The sequence below is a fragment of the Neomonachus schauinslandi genome, chromosome 3 (genome assembly GCF_002201575.2).
Source record: "Neomonachus schauinslandi chromosome 3, ASM220157v2, whole genome shotgun sequence".
Classification (NCBI taxonomy): Eukaryota; Metazoa; Chordata; class Mammalia; order Carnivora; family Phocidae; genus Neomonachus; species Neomonachus schauinslandi.
In genome coordinates, this window is record NC_058405.1 from 185514863 (window position 1) to 185542421 (window position 27559).

General features: G+C 50.4%; 1 protein-coding gene across 1 annotated transcript in view; it reads left to right on the top strand.

Annotated features, from left to right (window-relative positions):
* DIS3L2 (DIS3 like 3'-5' exoribonuclease 2) overlaps positions 1-27559 on the top strand; it is a 349227-nt gene that overhangs the window by 292711 nt on the left and 28957 nt on the right. Inside the window, exon 15 of the mRNA XM_021690362.2 lies at positions 15334-15413. Within this exon, the coding sequence (XP_021546037.2) occupies positions 15334-15413 (80 nt within the window). The remainder of the gene's footprint in view (positions 1-15333; positions 15414-27559) is intronic.

A 27559-nucleotide genomic window follows, 5' to 3' on the forward strand; every position in this document is an offset into this window, starting at 1 on the left:
TAGTCATAGTAAGGGTGACCTTGTGGGTAGTGTGGGCCATTGTCATCCATCTCCCATCCAGCCTTTGAGTGATGCCGAGCTTTGTGGGGTATCCATGCAGCACCTAATTCAATCACACAACTGACCCCTGCCTCTCTTTGGCAATATCCCCTTCTCTGCGCTCAGTGTGCTGCCGGGGGCCTCAGCACAAACCCTGGCTGTCCTCTGGAGGCATTCTGCACTAAACAGAGAGCTCTTGGCCATTTGTCCCGCTTTCAGAATTCTCGGCCCCCTGGTGAATCTGGCATGGGGAGTGGCTGCTTGTTCTCATGAGGGTGTGCGCCCTGAAGATGCCTGTTGGAAGCGCCTTTTAAAAGTCCCCAGTTGTTTCCACGGTGGAGTCTTGGGAAGCAAAGGGAAGCATGACCTGGGGTCATTTAAGGGCTGGCGTGGTCACTTCCTTAATCGTCTATGACCGTTAAGAGCCTGATTTTCTATGAAGAAGCACAGAGGCTTCCTTGGCTTATTATTAATAATAACAAACAGCTAGAATTTATTGTCTGCCGCTTGCCAAGTGCTTTGACGTGTTACCTCATTTAATCCTTAAATCTTCTACCCATTTTTACAGACAAGGAGACTGAGATTGGGGGTAGGTAATTTGTCAAAAGTCACATACTAGAAGCGGCAGAGCGAGAACAGAAACTCTCCTTATTCTGCTTCGTTCTTTCATTTCTCTTGTCATTGTTTTATGTTCTTTTACAAATCAAACAAATGGATCAAGTCATACTCTTAGGATAACTTTGAAGAGCTATCTTAAAATACCAATTCCATTTCTACAACGTCCTCGAGACGACAAAATTACAGAGCTGGAGAACAGAGCAGTGTTGCCAGGAGGTTGAGATGATGGGGGAGAGGAAGGTGGCGTGGTAAGGGGACAGTTCTCTATCCAGATTGTAGTGGCATTTCCACAGATCTACAGTGTGACCAAATGACACGGAACTAGGTGCCGGTGTCCACCTCCTGGGCCTGATATCGTGTTCTAGTTATGTAAGCTGTAACCTTTGGCGGAAATTGGGTGAAGAGGACACAGGACCTCTCTTTACTAGCTTTGCAGTTTCTGTACATCTGTAATGATCTCAAAACAAAAAATGAGTTTTTCATTCACCTGGGTGGCGCACTGTCATGGGACCTGGGAAGGGCCAGGTCTCAGCTCAGGGGCCACCTGCTGTCAGAAAGCAGTGAGCGCCAGAGAGCTGCCGGTGGCCTAGGAGGGGACACGGGCGGGAAGAGGGTCCGGGTGTGAGCCCCTGTCGTAAGTCTTATGGGAAGGTGCTGAACTGAGAGTCAGGGCCCCTGGGCTCCAGTCTCATGGCTGCAGCTGTAGGACCTGGGACAAGCTGCCCAGTGCCCGGCAGCCTCCATGTCCCAGCTGTCAAGTAGGAACGGCCACAGCACCCGCCTGTTACTGAGGCCATTAAGAGAACCCAGGGAGAGAACATAGTAATGTGCTTAGCACAGGACTTACTGAGTGAGCTCAGTAGATCCTGACCATTTTTATTACTATCATCAGTATTATTTTATCCATTCCCAAGTTGTACCCTCCACTTCGTAGTCAGACCAATCTCATTCGTATTCACAGAACAGCGCGTGTTAATTCTTTGCTGGTCGTGCTCATTTATTCCTCTGCAGTTATTTGGTGAGTACCTACTGTGCCAAAGACTGGTAGCTACTGGGGGTACAGTGGTGGACATGACGCATGTGTTCTTTGCCCTAGGTGGGCTAAAGGTCCTGTGTTCTCCCGTTACCTGGAACTTCTCGTCGGTGTTTTGCAAATCCTCTCTGTCCTGCCAGACTCACCTCTGGCCTCGTCCACTCCATGCAGGCCGCTTTACCAGATCCTTCTCTGAGCTCAGCCGAGACCGTGCTTTTTCCCCTGGGCCTCTGGGTGCGTGGTACAGTACCGAGCAACACAGGGGCTGTGCTCCACAGGTGCTTTTGCTCACGGAATTGTGAAGTGGATGGCCAGAAGGAACCAAAGAGAGTATCTCCTCGGCAGCTTTCATCTTACAGAGGAAGTCATGCAGAGGGGTCCATGACTTAAATAATAGAAATTGGCTATGTGAGTCCCCAACCCATTTTTTCAACAGCATAATAATAGGCCCTATATTAATCTTATTTTGTTGTTGTTGTTGCCTTGTTTTTCTCTCTTTATTCCTACTGTCCAGTATTTTGCCTAGCCGACTGGTGTGAGAAGCCCTTGGCTCTACTTCCAGTCTTCTTACTGGCTAGCTATGTGACTGAGCCTGTCAACCAGAGGACAGGGTCATTGAACTGGAAAAGCAGAGCCAGCCCGTCTCTCTCTCTTCCTTGCTTGCTCTCCCTTGAGTGACCTTACCTGCCACGTCCAGGGTCCGCGCAGCCCACTGCCTCTGGAGGGCCCACCCAGGCGTCTTCTTCCTTCAGCCCAGCTTCTCCACCTGAAACTGGGCAGCTCCATCTGCTCGGCCCTCTCAGTCCAGCTTCTTGTCTTCAATTCTGCCGCACAGAGGAGGCCCCCACCTTGTTCTTTGGTGATGCCTTTGCCAACGAGCCTTGGAGGACCGGCACTCAGAGCACCATTTACTGTCCTGCGTCTTTTAGAATCTAGAGAGAAGTCAAACGTTGCAGCCTCTGGCCTCCAACACAGTGCCCTGTTGGTGAGAGAAGAAATAGCTAGTGTGGCCCAGTGCGAAATGCACTCTGGAGTTAGGTAGGTTTGGGTTCCATTTCCGGGGGTGCCACATGCTGATTTATATTTTGCTGACTTCAGGGAAGCAGGTTCCCTAACACCCCTGAGCTTCCCTGTCTTCACCTTCAAAATAGGAGTGCCTGCACACACGAAGCTCTTGGACCCTGTCTGGTTGCATATGGAAACTGAATTCCTCCTGCTAACTGCAGGGCCCCCTCTCGCCTAGAAATCCTTTAGTTAATTAACAAAGGCTTGTGGGAGACCACAAAGAGTCATCAGTTGGGATTTCTCTACTGGAGCTTCCAAGCTAGTGGGGATGGCATGATAGTTAAATATACAACCACAGACATGTTCCAACTCGAGAAGAAATGAGAAGAATCAGACCATGGTAGAAGCAATTTTCTTGTATCCGGACTGTCAGAAACCAGCCCTCTGCCATGCGCTAGCAGGTCGTTGTGGCCTCTTCCTCTCCCAAGCAGAGACTAGCAGACAAGTCGTTGCTGGTGCAGAAGTGCTGGGCCGCCTCTGCCGAGAGGTCTGTCTGCCAACCTGGCAGGGCCAGGGCGGGGCATCGCATTCTCCCCCACCTGCCGTCTCCACGGAGAGCAGCCCAGGGAGCCTGGTCACCGGAGAAGATCCGTCAGGGCTGCCCTGTGATGGCAGATCCTGGGTCCGCATGCCTCCGAGAGCACCAGGGCTGCTGGAGCACCGTGAAGCTTCGAAGCATCACGTCCTCCTGCTGAGCCCCTGGGGGAGTCCCACACGCCGAGGACTGGCTCCCCAGATACTGCTCAGGGGAGGGAAGTGAACCCTACAACTGTAGAAATGCCGCAGGTTGAAGAGGGATCACATTTGGAACCGTCCAGTCCCAGTCAGCTTGTCCCAGCGGGCTCTTGTCTCCATTTTGATCTCTGTTCATGCCGAGAAATAACCCCAGGTCTTGTGGCAACAGGAACATTTATTGGCTGTTTGCCATAGACGGGTGCTGTTCTCAGGTGGTTTTCCTCATTTAATTTTCACAAAAAGCCTGTGAAATTGGTACTGGTATTATTCCCATTTTCCAGAGGAGGAAACCGAGACAGAAACAGGTCAAGTAATTCCGTGAGGGAATACAGCTAATAGGGGGGAAAAAAAAAGTCAGGATTCAAAACCAGACAGCCTGAGAAGGAGGCCAGCGGCCTCCTGCCCAGTGTGTGTGTTGGGAGGGGGGGGCGGTTTGTAGGTGCACCTTTTCACAAATGGAATGACCTCCTTCCTGGTCTAGTAAAGCCCGTACCCCGGGCCGGAGGGCCACAGCAAAAGCATGAACTCTTAGATGCGCTAGAAAGAGAACTCGTCCAGTCTAATGGGCAGAAAGTTAGAGCAGCAGAGGACCCCTAAGGTCCATGCAGACTGTGAGAGCCTCTGATGCCCCCCAACCCCCGCCGAGCTCCAGCCCACAGCCCCAGCAAGAGTATACGAGGGCTGAGGGAACACAACTGTCTGCTTAATGAAAACGTTCCCCTAAGATTCTTGTGAAACTTATTTTTGTAACATTTAACATCATGTGTCGTTTCTTAAATGATTTTCAACTATGTGAGATTATCCAAGGATTCTCTGTTACCAAAGCTGACTTTTCAGTTAGCAAGGCAAACAGAAAGTCTGTCCATTTTCCTTCTGACTGGATCCTGGCCCTTGCTAGCACCCTCCACCGACCTCTGTCCATACTTTTGGTCTTTGCATTTCATCTCAGGGGCAAACTTCTTTCTGTACTTTTCTTCAAACTTCACAACACCCAGGTGTTTGGTTTTTACCATAGTTAGAATGGTATCTATTAGATGTGTTGTTTATAAATAAAAGGGCTAAGAGACTAGTGATTATCTTGGATGAGAATAGGAACCTCAGGTGCCCGCAGGTATGGGCCTCCTAGGTATCCCTTCCAGATTGTTCTGAACAATCCAGTAAGCGTTGTCAAGCCAACAGGCATTTTGTGACTAGGTGGTGGTGGGCCATGATTCTTCTGCCAGGGGCTGCTGCTAAGCCCTCTGCTGCAGGCAAAGCCAGGGAGAATGGCACATTGGCTGCCCCAGGACCAGAAACAACCTTAGAATATTGCCCTAGAATATGGTGTCCAGACTTTTGGCTTTGGGAGGAAGGAAGCAGAATTAATATGGAATCGAGTCATGAACTTTGACAGTTGCTCTTGGCTACCTAAGACAACCATAGGCAGGAGAATTCTTCGCTGCCACTTGTCTCTCATTAAACCACCCAAAGATGTGAGCACTGGTCCTTCCGAAATCTTCAGAGCTTCTCTTCTCCCAGATAGGGCGGGGATTATTACGAGTCCTTTATTCCAGTGCACCGAGAAAGTATCTCACATCCATCCATAAAACAAACCACAAGGATGACCATAGAGGAACTCAGCTCCATTTAACAGGTGGAAAAGTTAAGGCCAGTAGAACCCCACCACCACCCCAGAGTCTGGGAGAGAACAGAGACGAGGCCAGAGCTGCTGGCTGCCAGCTTAGAGTTATATAACTCCCCGACTCCTCAAGTCCCTGGAAACTGAGGCCAATTCCCTGGAAGATCATTCTGTTCTCTCCTGTTTTTTCAAGAAGAGAGCCAGCTTGATCACTGGCTCTGAGGATTGTATGAGAATGTCCCGTTTTCTTTCTTCCATGAACTGAATGCCTGCCGTCATGATCATTGTTTAATCAGGTTGTATTTGAACCTGCCCGGATCTCATATTTTTGTGTATGTTTGGCTTATATTTTTTTTTTTTTTTAAAGATTTTTTTTATTTATTTATTTGACAGAGAAAGACACAGCGAGAGAGGGAACACAAACGGGGAGTGGGAGAGGGAGAAGCAGACTCCCTGCGGAGCAGGGAGCCCGATGCGGGACTCGATCCCGGGACTCCAGGATCATGACCTGAGCCGAAGGCAGTCGCTTAACCACTGAGCCACCCAGGCGCCCCTGTTTGGCTTATATTTTGACGACCCTTATTTTAGTTATACATACCCTCTTCTGTTTCCCAAAAGGATCTGAGAAGACTTACAACAAAGGAAATAAACAGTGAAATGGATTCAATAGAAAGAAAGACGGAAAACCAGAACCGCAGAAAGGAGGCAGAAGTAAAATGACATCTGTCAGAGTGAGCATAGTTCCTGCGACAGGGCATCATATTTTCTGACTTCAGTATCAGAAAAGCAGCAGTCCTGCTTTGGGGGAGAGATAGGGCCATGAGAATCATCCAGAATGCTCCAGCTGTGAGTGGGATGAGCAGATGGGCTACATGGGACACGTGCACCCTTGCTCACCACGCTTTGCAGTCTCATTGTTGTCATATTGCTCAGAAATCTAAGGAGCACAAATGTGGCCCAGTGACCAGGTAAGCCCTGATCAGGAGAACAGGGGAATCCTGTTCTGCTAAGGGAGATGCTGGTCCCACCCCGTAGTAAAGGCAGAGGGCGTGTGGGGCAGTGGCCGGCAGAGCCGTACTCCCCGGCCTTGCTGGTGAGCCATGACATAAGCCCCAGGAGAGGAGGCAGCATGACAGGCAGGCAGGAGAAGCCAGGGCTTTCCTCTCCTGGGAAATGCTTGTTCACCAAGGCAAACCTAGCAGGAAGCGACAGGCATGGGTTCCTTGCTCAAGAGCAGCCTTCCCTATGGGTCGACCATAGCTCTAGAGACTGACAGTTTTTCTTCTGAGCAAGTAAAACCTCAGCATTGAAGAATCCTTGTCCTGTCATATTTAACCTTAATGAGAATAGAATGAGCCTCTGTAACAAGGTGCAGTGGAGTCAGGAGAAGTGGCCTTAAGTGAAAACACAGCTGTGGGGTTTACAGACGCCCCTGCAGGGAGGCGTCATCCAGTGGGGCGGCCAGCCTGGCCATAGACTTTCCAACACTAATGAATCGGGAACTCCATGCTGAACAGGATTTAGTTCGATGGCTCCCTGTGCCAGCAGATGGATGTATTTTTCTTGAAAGACCAAGGTGCCAGAAATCTCCATGATTACGTTACTGGAGCAAGGTTCTTTTTTGTGGTTTGGGAAGTTGAGCGTCAGGAGGACTGCAAGATCCTCTTGCTCTTTCTCACTCTTATTTTTTCCAGGTCAGAACCAGAGCTTGGGGTGGGGAGGAAAATCCTGCTGAATGAGCAAGTTCTTTCTTAAAAAGCTCTCTCCAAGTCCAAAAAGACTTCAGTGGACTTAGGAGAAAGAAACTTAATACATTGCCATAGAATCGTTGTGAACCAAGAGGAAGCCAAGTCCACAGCATCTTTGTCTTATAAAAGAAAGCAAAGAGGAGATGGAAAAAAAGAAATAATGCTTGGGAGATCCAAACCAAACAAGAAAAACTGAAGAAGAAAAACTAAAGATCACCTCGGAGAACGTGAAGATTTCCTTCTAATAAGATTTTTCAATTACAGAACCAAGGCTCCGGTAGAAGTAACTTCTGTGCGTTGGAAGTGCCATGACTGAGATGTGGGAAGTGTGAGGGGATTTGCCACTTTGGGCTGAAGAAAGAGTTGGACACCCCACAAGACCAGTGGACTGGGAAGGCAAGAGCCGACCGTGCGGCAGCTGCAGGCTTCCCAGGCTGCTCCTTGACCTGCGTTTGAACCTCGGTCCTAATAGCTAGCAGATTGAAAGAGGCTCACAGGCCTCCTGGAGAACCCATGTTGGCTTGAACTAGAGCGATCCTGGCTACAGAACCAGGCTCTACTTTGACCAGCCACCTCCCTCCTGACACCCCCCACGAGAGGGACTCAGAACCTGGCGCCCAGGTCCCCACCTCGGTCACGAACCAGCCTGCAAGGGCCGTCTGGGCCATGGTCAGAGACGCCTTGTTGCCCACCGGAGGTCATTTCGAAGCTCTTGTGGATGAAATAGGCAACTCCTAAACGTCTTCATGTATTTCTTGCCTTCCGAAGGTCATGCCAGGTTTTCTCAAAAGTACCAGAAGCTCTGAGTTGGTGTCTTCCTCAGCTGATGGGGTTTAATGCCAAGTGGCCTGTGCGTGATGTTCTCCAGGAACACGGCTGTGTGGAACTGTACACCTGAGCCGATTGAGGCCTGATTTGCTCACTGGCCAAGGGGAACATCTGGCACACCACCTTTAGCCCCCATTTCCTGTCCTGTTCCATTACTCTTTTTCGGTTATGCTCATGAATGTAGTCTGGCCTATTGGCTTCGCTGGATTGGCATACAAAATAAGGTCACATTTCCTTGAATAGTTACCTTCAGTGACTCCATGGACCCTTCTGCTGCTTAGCTTGGGGCACTCCCTCTTGCCCCTAGGTCCACCTGAGGAGGCTCATACCGTCCGGAACCGGTCACTCTTGTGGCTTCCTTGCCACCTGCAAGAAACATGGCCCTGCTGCTCCCTGGCCATCCCCCTCCCCCAGAGCCCTGAGGGACTGAAGAAGGGCCTCTTGCACCCAGCCCAGGTCCTTGTCGCCCACACTGCTGGAGGCTGACAGAGTGACCTCCTTACTGCCTCTTGGGCTTCCTTCTCTCCTCATCCGATTCCAGGAATGGGGGGCAGTTGGAAACTGTCCTCTCTGGGCAAAGATTGACTAGTGGAGCTGCCTCTGGAAAAGGGAAAGATGGACCTCGTCAAGTGTCATAGTGATGGTTGTTCCAAACCGAGCGACTCCATGGGTCGGTCCCTGCGGTCTGATGTAGCCGGTAGGCCTGGCTGCTTCCTTGCTGTGCCAGGCTCGCAGGACACAGTCAGGAACTATTCTTGAGTGAAAGACTGACTGTGGGTATCTTCCAAGGCGCTGGCAAAATGGAAGCACCTGGGCACCAAGGGGTTTTGAGCCATCGCTTCTCATCTGGTGGCAGTTACTGAGGGGCACAGGGGTGAGGCGGAATTTCTTCCCTGAAGTGAGAGGAAGCAAAACAAACTCAGGGATGAGATTGGGTGACTACAGATGTGTCCAGCCAGAATTGGAGCGTGCTGAGGAGCGCAGAAACCTGCAGTGGGGAGACTCTGCCTGTGTAATAGATGAGTGGACAGTTGTTAGTAGGTAAAACGCTCCAACTTTCTAGTCGGCAGGTCAGCTCAGCGACATGCACTGAGCATCTGTTGTGGACAGTGCTGAGGGCACTGCGTGCCAAGGGTATCTACCCTGAGCCCTTGGACTCACTGGGGAGAGAGGCCCTGCCTCCAGTTACCAAAGGACAGAATAGTGAAAGGCTGACTTTCACAGAGAGAAGCTCAAAGAATGTGTGGGGTCTTGCTGGGGTAGACAGGAAGGGCCCTCCTAGAAGTAGTCACGGCATAAGGAAGGGCCAGAGGTATGAAAGTACATGGCATGATCCAAGCTCACATAGTGAGCTCTGCAGTGTGGGTCAAGTGCATGGATTTTGCAGCAGGAGCAGAGGGGGTGTGGGGGCACCCTTCCCTGTCAGGCAGGCCTGTGTTTCTCCCTTAACACTCCTGTCGGGGTGCCTGGGTGGCTCAGCCGTTAAGCGTCTCCCTTCAGCTCAGGTCATGATCCCAGGGTCCCAGGATCGAGCCCTGCATCGGTCTGCATGCTCGGCAGGAAGCCTGCTTCTCCCTCTCCCACTCTCCCTGCTTGTGTTCCCTCTCTCAAGTTCTCTCTTTCTGTCAAATAAATAAAATAAAATCTTAAAAAAAAAAAAGAAAAAGACTCCTGTCACCTGCTCTGAGGTCCTCCCTGGTTGGTACCCTCTCCTCAGTGCACGCCCCCCTCACCATCCCTCCGTTACAGTCCATTTTTGTTCATGTGAGCAGCCAACCCCCAGAGATCCCAGGCTGTTTGACTCATTCTCATACCTGTGGCAAATAGACAGCAGGAAGCCATCGAAGATACTTAAAGAAGGAAGTTTCATCAGGCTTGTGTTTTAGAAAGATAACTCAGCTGCATTGTGGAGAGTGGCACCAAGAAGTGGGTAGACGTATTATGTGTCTGTGTCCTTGGGAGAAATGATGTGCAGTTACAGAAGAACAGTAGAGGTCTAGAAGGCCGGCAGAGACCGGGTATGGCTCGACCAAGGCTCTGGCTCTGCTCTTCTGCGGCTCTCTAAAGGCTGCTGCTTCTGTGAGTTGGCTTCCTTCTCAGGCTGAGAGCAAGCTGTTGCAACAGCTCTGGCCCCTCATGCCCAGAAGCACTCAGCAAACATCCCCTCATATCCCATTGGCTTCGTTTAGGTCACATGGCCTTTCCTGAACCAGTTCCTGGGGCCAGGAAATGCCAGGCGCTGATTGGCTTGGGTTCCTGATCAGTTACTGAGAGGTGTACAAGGTTGCCTTAGAACTGTCAGGCCCAGCCCCGGAAACTGGATCTGCTTCCCCCTGGATTCCGTGGCCTGTGTGGGCGGGTAACTAGCTGAATAAATGTAGGGTGTCATTGGGAAGGAGAAAAGGACCACTGGATATGCATCTAGGTCTGCTGCATGGGCTGCTTGGACTTCTTCATTCTTGTCTTGAACTTTGCACATAGTGGGTACCTACCAACACCCCTGAACCCCTGTAGTGACACACTTTGTGGATTAGTTTGTCTGGGAAACATCGTATTATCATCCTGGGTGAATTTCAGACCTCTCATGGAGGACCTTTTCACCCCAACCTCCCAATTCTCCATTCCTTGACTTCTCATATCTTGAGACTGACTGCCCCATGTCCAAGGTCAGACAGGACTTACTCTCTGACCACAGTCTCCAGTGCCTCCCCCTCCCTCACGCAGTGACTCTCACAGTTCCTCTCCATGACCTCGTGGACACTCAGGAGGCCAGTGTTGTCCAGTGGTTAGCAACGTGGCTCACATTTTAGTTCTGTGACTGATTTGCTAATTTGGGCTAAAAATACTTAAAACTCCTGTGTAACAGATGGATAGGAACCAACCTCACGGGGCTCTTTAAATAGAGGATTGAGGACTGATAAACATGCTCAATAAATATTAGCTCCAAACAAGACATCTGTCACCCAGATCTTTCTTTTTTCTTCCAATCAGCCCCTTTCATTTTTATTTCTTGCCTGTTGCCCCTTAGAGTCCCTGGCCCATCTGTTGCCAATATCATATCTCTACTCCCTTGCTCCATTATTCTTCCCTCAGACCTTCCTGGCAAATGCTCAGCTTTGGACCAACCTACCTTTCTTCATGCCAATGTCTAAGTTGCTAGAAAAAAAAAAAAATCAACATCTGGGCAGATGGTTGCTACAGTAACTTCAGTTCCTGTGGCCTCAGCTGGACCATTAATGCTCCCTGGCAACCCTCATGCTCTTCCCTGGTCAATGGTTTTTCCTGTTCTCCAAAGAAACAATTTCAAGCCTTCATCACTTTCCTCCAAACTCTTTTCCTTCCCTCACCAAACCCTCCATTCCTTGTGGATTATTTGACCTCCTAATTCTCAGAAAAGAACAAAAATCAGACTGGAACATTCCAAACCGCCACCATCACCCATCTTGTCCCCCCCCCCCCCAGATCCGCCAGATCCACAGATATATCCACATCCCTGCCCAGCCTTGCCTACTCTCCGGTGCAGGAAGGGTCATCCACTTGTGTGTTGGTTTCCCGTCCCTCCGGTCATCTCGGCCACCTTGACTCTTTAGTTACCTCCATCTCTCCTTTGTCTTCGAGCCCGCCCTCTGTAGTGCTTCTTTTATATCCGCATTTAAACGGCCTGTTGTCTTAGGATACGCTTTCCTTTCAGCCGACATCCTCCTGTCTGGTCCTGTTCCAATCCATTCATCTTGACTCTTCCCCCACCACTGTCTAATTTGCTAAAATTACTCATGATCCCCACTTCCTTACCTTCTACTCGTTTTTCACCCATCACACCCTGGTCTCTGCTCCTACCACCCTCCTGAGAGTCCTTGTTGCTAAATCCAATGGACTCTTTGTTTTGAATGCTTGTTCCTCTCTTACTTGACCTCTTAGAAGGATTTAATGCTGCTGACTGCTCCCTCCTTGAGATATGTTCTCCTCTTGGCTCCTGTAACGTCGTAACTCAAAACTCCATTGCCCTTAACCTCCGTTGCACTGCTCCGAAATCCAGCTGTGCTATCAAAGACCTCATTTTTACTCTACATACTCTCTTGGGGGCGTTCTCATCCACACCAGTGACTTTAGTCACCATCTTACTTACCATCCAGAGGCTTCCAAATTTTGCACCTCCAGATAACAATCTTGCCTATAAAATTCAGAATTGTCTATACAAGCTGCCTACTCTTCATCTCCACTAAGATGCCTCTCAGATACCTTAAAATCAGCACTCCCAAACTAAACTCAAGCTCTCCTTCCAAACCCGCTGTTCCTCCTTGTCGCAATGAGTAGCAGCACCATCTGCCCTGCTGCCCAAGACAGAGCACCTTAAACATTATTTTTGACACCTCCCTCCCTGGCGGGCTTCACATCCAGACCATCACCGAGTCCTCTAATTCTGGTGAGGTGGAAAGAGCATGGGTTTTAGCTGAAATTCTAATTGTGGTTTGGACAAATTACTTAACCTTTCTTAGCCTCAAGTTCCTCCCCTGTAAAAAGGAAATCGTAATACCTAATTCAAATGGTTGTGGTCAGGGTAAAGGAGAGCCTTTACTTGGTAGGCATTCCATAAATATGAGTTTTCCATTCAGTAAATATGAGTGCTCTTCTGTCCCATTCCCTCCCCCCACCCCATCACTGCTTCTACTCACTCACCTAAGTGTTGAATTGGTATTTACACAGTTTCTTGACCTCAAGAATGAAATTTCCCCTAATTCCTTCATGACTAAGGACTGTGGCTTGTGGCTCCTCGTATTTATCATAAAGGATTTGGAAAACGCAAAGAAAGGAAAGGGACACTGTTGCCATCGTTCCTTCCAGTCTTTCTTCTATGCAGTCTTTGTTCTGTTCTGTTTTACATAGTTTTCTTGGGCTATAATCAGGTATGCATCCAGCTTTTTTCCAGCTAACCCAAATATTTTCCCAGATTAATCAAAATCCTTCATAAACAGTTTTGATTTTTTTTTAAGATTTTATTTATTTATTTGAGAGAGAGAGAGAGAGAGAGCATGAGACAGGGGAGGGTCAGAGGGAGAAGCAGGCAGCCTGCCAAGCAGGGAGCCCGATGCGGGATTCCATCTGGGGACTCCAGGATCATGACCTGAGCCGAAGGCAGTCGATTACCCGACTGAGCCACCCAGGCGCCCCAAAATCCTTCATAAACAGTTTAATGGCTGCTGTTCTGCATGTGACTGTGGTGTAGTTTACCTAACCACTCTGCTATTGCTGGTCTTTTAGAGTCTTTCCAATCAACGATACTGAAGTGAACAGTTTCACAAAAAAACTTTTCCTCTTCCATTTATGATAATTTTTCTAAGCCATAAATTCATAAATCACTGAGCCAAAGGATTTGAAAATTTCTAAGCAGAGCAGTGTTTGAAATGAATATAGGCCTGGCCTCAGCCACAAAGAGAGAGGTAACGAGAAAATGGTATAGTTAAGAGATTCTTAAAACAATTATTTTCTGTTTCGCTGAAGAGGGCTGGGAAGGTCCAAGCAGGGTTCTGTAGGGAAAACATGCCTTTGACTTGAAGTTCCTGGCTTCATGATGGTGAAGAAGGGCTTGTTTCTGTTTTTGTATTTTCATCTGGGTCAGTAAGAGGACAAGCCATTCCTACGAGCTCTTTTCCCTCTCAGGAAGAGAAAAATCGTCCAGCCTCTAATGATGCAGATCTGTGTTAACAGCCTTGCAGTTTAAAAAAAAAAAAAGTTACAATAATGTATCCTCCTAATGTGCAGTTAATTTTAGTTAAAATTTCCCTGGCCATTTAAAAACCTGGTGAATTTGTAAATCTAATAATTGGCTCTAGGTTTAGAAATGTTAAAGCTGCCATAACCACCTCAGGTCTAGCAGGACACGCACGACTTCCCTGAATTCTGGCTTCCCGGTGACACAGAAGGAGTTCTGCACCCACCTGAGCTCTCTCCTCCGGAATCCAGAAAGAAACCAAGACCTCATTACCAGATTCTTGTTCCTGATCATCCCTAATCAGAGAAAGCTACTGAGTGCCTCAAAGTTAACATGTCCAAACTTTTGGCTTTCTGGCTACCCCCAGATTCAGTCTTCCCGCTCAGCAATGGAACCTACCCGATTGTTCAGATCAAAAACTTGAACCGTCTTGGATTTCTTCTTTTCCAATCTCACCACTCCCTAACATCAGCATATCCTGTCAACTTTGCTTCTAAAACTTTTTTTTTTTTCAAGTTTTTATTTAAAATTCTAGTTAGTTAGGGGCGCCCAAGTGGCACCGTCAGTTGGGTGTCCAACTCTTGTTTTCGGCTCAGGTCGTGATCTCGGAGTGGTGAGATCGAGCTCCATGCTCAGTGTGGAGTCCTCTTGGGACTCTCTCTCCCTCTCCCTCTGCCCCTCCCCGCCCCCAGCACTCTCTCTCTCAAAAAAATAAAAAATCTTTTAAAAAAATAAAATTCTAGTTAACAGATAGTGTAATATTAGTTTCAGGAGTAGAATTTGTGATCTATCACTTACATATAACACCCAGTACTCATCACAAGTGCCCTCTTTAATCCTCATCACCCACTTAGCCCATCCCCCATCCACCTCCCCTCTGGCAATGCTCACTTTGTTCTCTATAGTTAAGGGTCTGTTTTATAGTTTGCCTCTCTCTTTTATTACCCCCCTATGTTCATCTGCTTTGTTTCTTAAATTCCACATCTGAGTGAGATCATATGGTATTTCTAAGGTAGATCTTAAAAGTGTCCATTTCTCTCCCTCTCGCCACCCTGCACGCCCCTCCCTCCCCCCCCCCCAGCCCCCAGCCCCACTCACCTGTGCTGCTAGGTAGCCTCCTGCATGACTCCTGCTTCTGCTGTCACCCCTATAGCCTGTTCTCTACACAGTAGCCAGCGGGGTCTTGCTAAAACATAACTTTGATCATGTCACCCACCCTTTCCTTAGCAAAGGCTTTCCTTTGCTGTGAAGGTAAAGGTCAAAAATTCTAACGTGGCCAGCCAGGTTCTGCGTGTTCTGCCCCGGCCTCCCTCTCCAGCATCACTGCCCGCCGTGTCCCCTGTAGCTGCTGCGTTCCAGCTTACCAACCATCCTTCAGTTCCCAGACTCCTGCCTCAGGGCCTCTGTACATGCTGTGCTCTCTGCCAAGGAGAACCTTCTCCTCTCCCCGTCCTCCCCTCCTGCTTCCCTCATTGCCAGTCTGGATCAGGTTATTTACTGCTGTAGAAATGCAGGAGTCTTTTTCCTGCTTCAGAGAACCTATTTTAATTGGAGGTTTGATATTCATTCATTCACTCATCCATGTGGGTACATGATTGATACCTGTCTTTTCGACCAGACGGTAAGATCCATGAAGAAGGCCCCTTTCTGCTTCTCTACACTGTTCTTTCCCCATCAGCTAGCCCAGTGTCTGGCACAAAGTAAGTGCCTAATCATTGGTTACATGCTGAATGAGTAAGTAGAGTCCCCCTAGTGATCCCCACTGATGACAGAGTCCCTGTAAGACGTGACTCTTCCCCGAGGTAGCAGGCCTGGGCTCTCCGCAACATGTCAGCTGGAGGGAATGGCATTTTGCTTGACTTTTTCCTCATTTCAGCGGCCAGGATGAATAGCACATGCTGCCTAGACTTCATTCTTTCTCTCTTCTCTCTTTCTGCAGCTAAAACTTGCTTTCACTCTGGATCATGAGACTGGACGGCCTCAAGGATGTCACATCTACGAGCACCGCGACAGCAACAAGTAAGCCACTCGGTGGGAAAGAGCGTCCCCTCGCCCGTCCCGCGGCAAGGGGTGCACCTGTGGGCTCTCTCACAGCGGGCTTCGCTGACAAAGGCTTGTCAGGAAGGGAATCACACTTTGGGGGGCTCCACTGGGAAATAGCTGACACAAAACTGTTTCTCCTATAAAATCTCTTTGGCTCCTAAATATAGGACTTGAAGTGCTTGTATGGGAGGTATTAGACGTCTGTTCAGAAGCAAACCTTCCTTTCCAGACTTCGGTTTTCCTCTAGGGGACCCCCCCGCCGCCGCCGCCGCCGCCGCCGCCGCCCGTCTCCAATACCACACTTGCTAATTTGGTTCACTGTGTGTGACTCTGGCTCGTGCTGTCCTGTCTGACTGCCCTTCTGTGAATGGGTTTTGTTGTGTTAGTCTACCTTGTGAATTTTATAATCGGGGGACTTCTGGGTACTTACAGGGATTCAGGTTGGTGATCTTATTATTAGGAAGGCGGCACCTGGCAGGCTGTTACAGCAGCTTTTGCCTTCACCACAGACTGCCCTCCTGTGTGGTTCTGTCGGTGACACAGCGCGTGCCCGCTGATGACAGTGACAGTGATGATGATGGTAGCTACCAGTGCGCCCCCGCTGGGCGTCTGCACACCCCTGGGGACGTTACCCTTGTCCTGTGTCATCCACATAGCACCCTGAAGAGTCTTCTCCGTTGTTACCACGCGTGTATTTGCAGAAGCTGAAGTCTAGGGAGTGGACGGAACTTGCTCCAGGTCACTGGCCACAGCCGCGTGAGGAGTGACTCTTGTCACCATGATCACATTCGCTCTGAGAAGAGAGTAGATGAACGACAGTTGTGGTCCCGCGTCGCTATTTCAGAAACCCCAGTCAGTGACAGGGACAGTCCCAACCTGGACTTGAGGACTAATTGTTTAAATATGCGAGCTATTTAATGGTACCCACCGGAAGGAATCCAATAAGCACATGCCAGTGGGACTGTCTTGGACATTCCAGAAGAGAAACTTGGGTCTTCCTGGAGAACCCCCGTGGGGGGGGGGGGGGGGGGGTGGGGGAGATGGGTTACCAGGTGCCTTCCTGACCAAAATCTCCATTCATATCACTTTCAAGGCCTTACGCTTGTTTGTCATTTATCTTTAGAGGATGCCGTAGTAAGCTGTCATGTACCTTCAGTTCTACCGAAGTAATCATTTAGGAAAGATTGACCAAGCGCCCTTAACACCACCGTTTTTCCTCTTGGACGGCACTGTTTCTGGAAGTTGCAGGGTTTCTAGGCTGTTGGGTCAGAGACACCATCGCGGCGTCTCATGATGCCGGATTCAGCAGAGAAGTAGGGCTGCACTTCTCGGGTCCAGGGACTGGTGGGGACCACTGAGTGAGTCCCTTGGGGGCAGGTGCACGCATCGCTAGGGAGTCAGAGAGACGTCAGCCGTAAGCCGCCTGTCCGTGCCACCCTGCGCTCCCTGGGTCGGTGCCTGCTGGCTGGCAGTGGATGGCAGCCCCACACAAGCAGACTGTGGCCGCAGAAGCAGAGCCTGAAGCCCAGGGGTGTTGACAGACTCCAGTTCTGGCCCGACTCCCTGCTCTTTGGGAAAGAGGTTGGCAGCCTTCTCCTTCGGTGGGAGGGCGACACTGGCCTGCCTTCCTTTGGGTTCGTGTCTTAGCAGTTCAGAGGTGCAGTGACAACAACTTAAGTAATCTTTGGAGCGGAGAGGAGAAAATAGCCTAGCTCTGTTTCTTGGCCTGATCCCCAACTCCTAGCATGTTATCAGGAGAAGTTAGGGGTTGTGCATATGGATAAGCTTTGGCCCCCAGAGACATGGAAATAAAAGCATTTGTATAGGAAACTGAATAGGAGCCCTGATCTGGGAAACTGTGGCAATCAAACGTGTCAGTGACCCCTCTCTGCTTGTCCTGCGAGAGGCAGTGTTGGGCTTCATTATCAATTTGTGGACAAATTCCTTAACCTCTGAGCCTCAGGTTTCTTCATCTGTTAAGAACTGTGGGACTAATGAGACCTTCTGCCATAACTGGGGGAGTGATGGTCCTGGGGATTGGAATGACATGTTAAAAGACATGATCACAGCCTAGCACATAAAGTGCCCACAGTAAGTACGCATTGCCTCTCCTTCCCAAACAGAAAAATTACCTCATGACTTCCATCCTGTTTTCCCAGTGCCATCAAGACTGCATCCATGAGCTGTGGCTGCACCTAACGGAGCATGAGTAGGGAAGAGGCTGGTGCACATGCCTTCGGCAGCCCTCGGCTGTGCGAGATGCCCTCTGTCTAAAGGCAGCCTCCTCTGCCCATGTGTGAATTGCGAAGTGAAGCGTGGAGAATCCCATGACCTTGACTGTGACTTTCTGCTCTCCCCTGGGCTCGCCCTGTGTGTGTTCCTCTGTCCACTTTCAGGGTCATTTCCCCAGTATTGGTGTAAGAGTGGTGTTCGGGAAATGCGGCTGTTCCGCCCCAGGCCCTAAGGAGTCTATGTTGCCTCAGCCAAGTAACATGAATGCGAGAGCACCAGAGCGAGAAGGTTCCCCATATGAAAGAAATTAGCTTGATATCTGAAGACTAGTTTGATACAATTGATTATTGAAACTACTACTTTTACCTGGGTATTTCCCACAGTATAATTCATAGTCATTTTAATATTTAGCTCTGCCAAATTCAGTCTGTCAGTGAAGAAAGTGTGAATAAGTACTGAGACTGTTGGGACAGTTCTCCCCAGTGGTCTTTCCCTTCAAATGGAGTGGCCCTGAAAATAGGCACTCTGCTTTTATTTTCCCTGGACTCTCTTCTCAGCTTCCTTCCCTGGAAACATCCTGATAACCTCAATTTTTGGCTCCATGTCATCCTGTTCTCCATCTGCATAAAGGGGCTCATACTTGCCCCTGGGCTCCAGGGAGGACAGGCCCTGGGACTTGCCCATATCTGATATCTGGCCAGACTTGGACCCTGCCTCTTCTAGCCTGCAGGGTACAGTTCTCAGGTAAACATTCTTAAAGCTCCAAGGTCATTAGAAGAAAGAAGCTGCCCTCTTCTTATGTCTTGTGTCTTGTGTCTCAAGCTAGATTAGTAAAGCTCTCCACTCAAGTTATGCCTTCAGCCTCGCAAAAGCTGGTCACGTCTGCACCTAAGAGATGGGAGGCCTCTCCCCCAGCGCTGACAGGTGCTACCAGTCTCCACCATGGACCTTCTTTTTTTCTGTTGCAACTGCCTTTAATATGCAATCCAGTGAATCCGGGGCTGACTGAGAGTCATTTCTCAAACTGAGGTTTGGAGATCTCTTCACAGGGCAAGGAATAGGCCACAAAGAGCGAATAAGTGATTCATGAGAAGTCAGTTACGCATTCAGTAGGCCCCCGCCCCGTACCACGTGTTGTGCTAGGCACTGGGGCACAAAAGATGACTTACACCTGCTCCAGGGCCTCGAGGAGTTTGTGTAAAGAGCAGACCTCACCACAGCCCCGCTAGGGGACTCACGCTTCTCGGTGGGGAGAGTCGAGGGCTGTGGGAACGAGGATGAGGAAAGTAGCTGCTTCTGACTTCAGAGCAACTGTGTGGACCGTTGTACCCCTCACGGATGGAGAACTTTGTCCATATTGTTCCCTTGTCTCCATCCCCACAACCTTCTTCCCACTACCCGGGACAGGGAGTTACTTGGAATGCTTCTCCCTGCCTCTGGCTCTTTGACCTCCAGCCTGTCCCCTCTGCCGCCTGAGGGAGCTTTGCATGGCTTTTCACTCTGGTTGCTTTTGAGACCTGATTTTTGACTTTGGCATTCTGCAATTTTACTGCAGTCAGTCTAAGAGTTGGTTCATCTTTATTATGTTGCTGGGGACTCAGTGTCGTTCTTCCATTTGGAAATTCTTCTCTGCTGTCTCTGATTCTCTCCAATCTTTCCTAGAACTCCTGTTAGAAACCTGCCATGTTATTCTGTCTTTCTTTACTTTTTCTCCATGTCCTTTTCTGCCAGTGATGTATTCCAGCACTTCCTCAAAAACATCTGTGAGTTTACTAATCTTCTTGTAGCTGTTCATAATCGGCTGTTTAATACTCCTTCCGACTGTGAGGGTTTGGGTTTTATTTTTAAGTTTTAAAAGTTCTGTTTGGAGCTTTTTAAAATCAGCCTGTTAATTTTTAGTTTTTGGTTTTTAGTGTCCTTGTTTTTATTATGATTTCTATTCCTTTTATGGCTTCGTTTAGTTTGATTACACGTGTAGCATCTTTCGAAGTGTTCAATTATTTCTAGTTTTAAGGGTACCAGCTCTCCCATGTGTTGGGTCCGTTGCCTTGCCGTCATGGTGGTTCACTTCCTCATGTGGTTCGTTCTTTTTTTGTCAGGAGGCCATCTTAAGTCGGGATTGTTTTCACCGTGGGAGCTGTGGGTTGAGGATGTGTGTGTTCGTCGCTTTGGCATTTGCTCTGCCATGACCCTAGGAGTTCCAGAGGCCTGGCTAGTTTGGTGTGAACCTCTTGGCTCAGGATTCCCAGAAGCCGGGTAGCGTGTATTCAGCCCCTATACCCCCTCCCATGCCATGTGGGCTTGGGATCCCCTTTCTGCAGAAGAGAAACTTGTGCCCCACACCACATACAGACTCTCCTCTGGGCTGTGAGAAAGGTCTTTCAGTCCCTGTTTAAAGACCAACAGCCCTTCCTGCATTCCTGACTCTCGGATCCATTTCCCTGGCCAGGTCTTCCTCCTGTGGGCATTAAAATCCCAGCACCTCTAACTGTGTCAGAGTTTGATAATCCCAGCTCCACTTGCCATGATAAAGATTCTGGCTTTGACTTAGTTTCCTCTTTATTTCAGGTAACTGGGAATTTTCCTATTATTCTGTCATGCTCAGTTTCATATTGAAATGGTTCTTCTCATATATTTTATCCATCATTTCTCAGTGTTTCTGTTTGGGAAAGAGGTCCACATCAGTTCAGTCTACCATCTTGTCAGAACCAGAAGTCTGGATGAACTTTTTTTTTTTAAGATTTTTTTTATTTATTCATTTAAGACACAGAGATACAGAGAGAGCATGAGGAGGGGGAGAAGCAGCCTCCCCGCCGAGCAGGGAGCCCGATGCGGGGCTCGATCCCGGGACCCTGGGACCATGACCTGAGCCGAAGGCAGACGCTTAACCATCTGAGCCACCCAGGCGCCCTGGATGAACTTTTTAAAATGCGAATCTGAGTACTCACTCATTCATCAAGCGTTCTGAGAGTTTCTGCTAGGGACCAGCATAGTACTGAGCACTGAGGCTACAGAGCTGAAAGAACAGTCAGGTGGCCCTCCGAGGCCCTGGGCTAGTGGAAGGGGCTGGGTCCCCACCTGCTGCAGCATCCCCTATATCCCACCCCTCCCAGACCATCTCGAGTCTCTCATGTGCAATGTGTCTCTGTGTGACCAGGCTGTTCCTTGTTTCTAGAACCCCACTCTTTTCCCACGGCCCTTTCCCCACCCATCTGGGTAGCCCCTATCTGTCCTTCCACTCTTAGCTAAGTATTATTTCTTCCAGGAAACCTTCCAGCCCCTAACAAACTTCTTCCAGGAAGCCATCCCAGCCCCTCACAACCGTCACTAAAGGCTGAAGCCGGCGTCCCTTCTCCGTGGTCCTGCGCCTCACCTGTCTGGTTCTTCAGCGTTCAGCTGAAGGTCAGACATTGGTTCACCTGCTGCTACCCCAATGGGCCGGGCCCTTGGAAGGTCAGGGCCTTGTTTGTTCACTTCAGTGCCCCTGGTGCCTAGCCCAGGACCTGGCACACAATAGTTGAGGAAGGGAGTGGGTGGGGGATGTAACTTTAGAGAGGGAACCTGGCTCCTGGGAGTCAGATCTCTTTCCAGCCTTTACTTTTTATTTGTTGTAGGATTATGATGAGGATTAATTGCTCCTGACATCAGGGAAAATGGTCTCCTTGGATAGTTTATGAATTCTGAAGAACTAACATGTAGAAGAAAAACTGTAAAAATTTGATTTAACTCTGTAAATATAATAGTGATTATAGTTATGTACATCAACTGCCTACTGTTTTTTGCCTGATGGTGAGGCACAGTAACAATTATGACAAGCATTAAATATGCCAGGCACTTTGTTCGTGACCTCTCAAGTTTCTGATCCATGCAGCGTAATGGTGATAGGAGCTACCAGCTCCCGAATGCCCACAAATCACCAACATGGGGCTGTGCGCTTACCTGGGTTATTTCTGGCTCCACAACCGCTCGAGACAGATCTTATATTCATAATTCTACAGATTTTTTTTTTAAAAGAGAGTGGTTAACCTGCCCAAGGTCACACCATGGTCAAGAGCAGAGCCTGGATTGTACCCCAGTGCGAGCCGATTCCAAAGTCCGTGCTGTGCCTTCACACCACCTGCCTTTCTCTCCGCAACTTAAATCTTGAGGAGGGTCGTTCTGGTTCTAGCCTCTCCTTGGCAGATCTGCCCTAGAAGCTCTCTGTGTGGGAAATTCTGGGATTTCCAATCCTTGCGGACCCCTGGGGGAGCAGACAGCTGGCGTGATAGGATGGGCTCCTGACCTGTCATCACAAATCTGAGTTTAGCCAGTCTGCTCCGGGACTGGTCATTGTCCTCGCTGGGATGCAGCCTCTCTGTTAGGAATATGAAGATGACCGTACATCTCCGGCTCGGGGGAGAATGGCATGAAGTGATGTGTGATGTGGCTGTGTGAGTGAACAGTTACTGGGCACGGTGCTCACCCTTGTACCCGCCTGGGTGGCTTGTGCCCTGGGCCCTGGCACACCCAGCCTGTAGCTCTGCAGGGCCCTGTTCTACGGGCAGCTGTGCCTCGCCCCGGTCCGGAGACCACCTGGACGCCACAGCCAGCCCCCCACCTGCATCTCATTCCTGGGACAGGTTAGTTTGCTGAACTGATGAAACCAAATCTTTTGTGTTTTCCTGACTGGCTAGGTGACTCATGTTGGCACCTTGAAACCCATATCAAATAGCCAACATCTAGAGGTGTCTGAGAAAGCTTTTCTGTGGGATTGATTTTCCTCCACTGAAGTGCCTTCCCACCTTCATAAACCCGTGTGGAAGAACAGCAATTCTGCAGCCTTCCAGAGGAGAGGGCAGGGCTGGTCCTCATGTCTTCTGCTCTCCGCAGCCCATGGGCACCTCATCACTCAGGTCACTGGCCTTTCTGGAAACAGTCAGGGCTGAGGCCGGGCCCCAGGACCCTGCCAACCCAACCTGGATTCTCTCCCCCAGCCCCTGAGCACATAGCGCTTTCTGGACCTGGGGGCTTCCCAACATGCTGGCCTGTCCAGGGGGACTGGCCTGCTCAGCATCCTTGGTTTGGTCTCAGGACCCTCTCGGCACAGTCAGAACAGACCCAGGGGGAAGAGCTTAGCGTCACATCGGCGTTCTTTCTGTTCTCTTGTTTTCATCATTGAGGACGTGCCAGGTGAGCTCAGGTCCCCTGACAAGTAGCCTCCCAGACAGGATTAGATGCGAGAGACATACAGGGGGATGAAGAGCGAAAACAGGAGCAGGCACAGGCTGCAGACCATGGCACCAGCCTGCCCCTGTGAAGGAGGGGGCGAGGAAAGGAGGGCCAGAGCAGAGGCTCAGCCTGCAGCATGGTTCCAAGAAAGCTTAGGCCAGGCCAGTAGAGTGGCCTGTCCGAACCAGCCTTGCTTGTTGGAGGAGTCTCACACCCCATGGGAGCCGTCCTGCCTCGAGAGCCCTGCTGTGCTCAGTGTGACCCGGGCCCTCTCTTGCAGCCCCAGCCCACCCCTTGCACCGCACAGATCTGCCTCTGCACTCCACTGCGGGGAACAGCTCCTCTGTGGCTCCTGTGGGCCTCTCTTCCCAAGGAGGAGCTTCGAAAGGAGAAATTAATGGGACAGGCTCCTGCCTCCACCACCTGAGTAGAACTTGGGGTCGCTGCTGGTCCTCCCCTCCCTCTCCCCCACTGTCCCTCCCAAATTCTTCTCAGCCAGCGCCTCAGCAGGTCTTGGCAGCTTAGCTGGTGGTGTGACCCAAACCTGCATCGTGAGGTTTCTGAGCCCTTGGCTGTCGTATCCCTCACAAGCCAGGGTTGGTACATGTCTGTATGTCTGTTCACAGTGGGGCAGGGGAGCACCAGGAAGTTCCCCTGAGTTCCACACACCTCCCTGCCTGCCCGTCCTCTGATCCGGGTGGATTGTCCCTCCCTTCCCCCCCATGGTGCCCCCCATGGTGACTGCTTCTCTTGTCTGCTGGGCCCTGTGCACTTGGAGTCTGAAGAATCCTGGCAGTAGCTGGTGCAGGTCGTTCACGTTACCCCGGCCTCTAGGACCCCAGGCACCATCATCCCCGTGAGTGTTAGTGAACCCAACTCTGTGACTGCCTCTCTGGCCCACAGGGGAATGGTACCAACAGACTCCTTAATGGTTTGGTATCCCTCTCACTCGTGCATGGCTGATGACCCCTGTGAAGGAGTGTCCCACAGGCGCTCCCACAGGACATAGGCCTCTGCTGGGTCTAACGAACTCAGTAATCCATTCCAGCATGGCCCCTTCCCTTGGCCTCTTTATTCCTTCCTCTGCTGTCTGCTAGGGCAGCTTATGTCTTTCTACTTCCCTCAGCCTCAGCTATCACTGTCTCTGGGCCTCTAAGGACCACCCAGGAGCAAGTGTGCCCTGCCCTCTCGGGTCTTTGCCAGGGCGCTAAATTGCACATCCCGTGAAATATCCCAAGTCCATGAATTCTTGCTCATCTCTTCTTATCTCCTGGCCCCTTTGATTACACCCCTCAAATCCTGCTGGCTAAGTCTCACTCTTCTTATATAATCTCTGTCCTGCCTTATCAGGCCCAGCACACCCCCAGCAGGACTATCATACTGGCACTTAGCCCTAGTCAGGGGCCTGGCAGCCCGGAAAGGAGGTAGGGGACACTCCTGGGGACAGGGGAGGGACCTGTGCATGTCTTCCAGCACAGGAGCATTGCTAGCCTCCTGAGGGAAGAGGGGGCCACCTTTCTGCAAGCTGCCAAGGAGGTCCCTGTGGCTGTCTCACTTCACCTTTAACTGGTCGTGGGGGGCACTCCATCTGTCACTGTCCCTCTGCTGAGCATCGGCACACCTCACAGTAACCAGCCAGCCTCACAGTCCTGGTGGACACCACACCTCCCAGGCTTTCACGTGCTCAAATTGACACCAAGTCAAGCCATAGCTTTTTCCCAGGTCGCCATCAGCGAATCTGTGAGCAATCGAGCCACCCCTTTGTGCCAGGGACTCTCCATGCCCCACGTAGCACTCAGAAGCGCAGCTCCCTTGCCTGCCAGGTAATGAGCGAGCAGGCCCCAAACTCTCATACCCACCACAGCACTCCTGGTGTCAGTTCAGGTCTGCGGACAGGGCAGATGCCGGGCCAGCCTGAAAGAGAAGAGGGCAGGAGAGACAGTCCGGCCCCTGCGGAGGAGGGGGGAGGAGAAGGACTGCCTTGGGAGAGTCTCAGGCTGCAGTCAGGCCTACTCATCGAGCTAAAGTCACCTGTTGGGGGAGTCTCACTCACTAGCTGGGAGCAGCCCACTGGAAGTGCGGCTCAGCCCCCATACAGTGGTGGGTTGGAGAGGCTGCAGCCCAGCTGGAAGGCAATTTATGCTCCTGGGGCAGGAGGTCCGAGAGGCCCGGCTGCCACACTGGAGCAGGCGAGAGAAAAGGGGCTCCTGGATAAAGCGCCGATAACTCGTTTCCCCTCTGCTTGGTTCTTGGTCTCTTCCTTCACCTAAAATAAGCAGAGGAGGTATTTCCCAGCAGCCCTGACAACTTCAAACCAACACCAACACTTCCCAGTGCTTTGGAAGTGACACTTTGTGTCCGCACCTCGGCCCTGATGCCAGGTCCTCAGGCGAAGCGGTGACGTTACCTGAGAGCCCCCAGACCTCCCACGGACCCTGCCAGTCCGACTGAAGAAAGCCTTTCTTGTTCCTGGTGCAGCCCTTGGTTAGGAGAAAGGGGAGCTGGAAATCCAGGGAGAGGAGGGAAGGTGGAGGCATTGCAACCAGAGAGAGGTGCCAGGAGTGACCTCATGGGAGCGGGCTGCACAGCGCAGGTGTGAGCTCCCCGCTCCCATGACGGCCCTCGGTGTGGGGCACCTGGCCCCTCCTGCTCAAGCTGCTGCAGTTGAGATGGTGATCGGTGGGGGGTACGCTCCTCCCCCTTCCACACCACGCAGAGAGGTGGTGGGTGGCTCCCTGGCCCCCCCCCACCCGCCACCTCCCGCCACACAGCCTCCATACCTTGGATGCCAAAAATGCAGGGCACATTTGACTTCAGCTTTCCCTACAGAACGGGAAGGCAGGATGAACACTCCCATTTTATAGAGAGGGAAACCCATTCCCTGAGGAGTGCCCTGCCCAAGGTCAAGCTGAACACAGGAGGTGGAGCCAGCAGCCTTCTCCGTGGGATACGCTCTCGGCCACGTGATACATGGCGGAGGCAGGGCCTGGGTCAGCTACATGGGGTGCTGGGGGCAGGGAGGGCCGCAAGGCCTGGGTCAGCGTGCCTGCCTCCTGGGTTGCTTACATTACCTTTGGGTTACCGTCACCCAGTCTCCCACAGATGCAGTGCAAGCCACAGGTGGCCAGGGCAGGGAGAAACCCATAATCACCTGGGGGGAGTCAGCACCCTTTCTCCGCCTACTGAGAGAATGGGGGACGGAGGGGCCTGAAGTTGGGTTTCGGAGCACTGAACTGCCCGAGCAGAGGTTTCCCATGCTGCTGGGCCAGGGTGCTCAGCACAGAAATCACAAGCTCCTGCTGGCTTGCTTTCTTTTTCTTTTTTTTTTTTAAGATTTTATTTATTCATTTGTTTGTTTGAGAGAGAGAGAGCAGATGAACTGGGAGCAAGGGAGTCTCAAGCAGATCCCGCCCTGAGCACAGAGCTGGACACGGGGCTGTATCCTAAGACCTGAGATCATGACCTGAGCCGAAACCAAGAGTCAGGCGCTTAGCCCACTGAGCCACCCAGGCGCCCCTCCTGCTGGCTTTCTGAGGCCAGAAGGGATCAGAGTGAGAAAGTGTGGGAGCCAGCAACAGTGGGGAGACTGTGCAGACACATCAGCGTGCACGCACAGGCACACTCATCCGTGTCTCAGCGTGGAGGGGACTCCATTCCACTGTTTTCTTCCAATGCACATGCTGGAAAACAGATTTTCACAATAAACTCACCTGTAAAACTTATTTTTGAACTATGCCATGCATAGAGAAAAGTGCACAAATCCTACGCATCTAGTTCAAAGGAATAGTAGAAATGAACACACTGACAGAAGTATTACCCAAATCAAGAAATTAACATTTCAGCACCTGGGGGCTTCCCTCATGGCCCCCTCTCCTCCCAAAAGGAATCCACCATCATAACTTCTAACACTAGAGATTCGTTTTGCCTAGCCTTGAAATTCGTATGAATGGAATCATTCCATATACTCTCTTTCATGTCTGATTTTTTTCTTTCAGCATTATGTTTGTGAGAATTCATCTTTGTTGCTGCATCTAGCCATGTCCATTTGTTCTCATTGCTGGAAGACTTTACTTTGTATGAATCCATCACGCGTTGTCCAGTCTGCAGGATTCAGTCAACAGCGGGTTGTTTCCAATTTGGGGTTATTATAAATCACTGAGTGTATACTTAGGAATGAAGTTGCCGAATCATAGAAAAAATATCCACTTTGTGGACGCCGCCAAACACTTTTCCCAAGTGGTTGTACCAGTTTAACACACCAGCAGTATATGAGACTTCATGTTTATTGTCCGTTCAGTAGAATGCCTTTTCAAATTTTTCTACTGGGTTTTCTGGTTTTCTTGTTGATCTATTCTTTCTATTCTGAGCATGAGTCCTTTGTTGGTTATACATGTTGCAAATATCTTCTACTCAGTAGCTTGCTTTTTTACTCTCTTTAGTGGAGTTTTAATTTTTTTTTTTTTTAAGATTTTATTTATTTGCGAGAGAGAGAATGAGAGACAGAGAGCATGAGAGGGAGGAGGGTCAGAGGGAGAAGCAGACGCCCTGCTGAGCAGGGAGCCTGATGTGGGACTCGATCCCGGGACTCCAGGATCATGACCTGAGCCGAAGGCAGTCGCTTAATCAACTGAGCCACCCAGGCGCCCTTTAGTGGAGTTTTAATGAACCGAGTTTCCTCATTT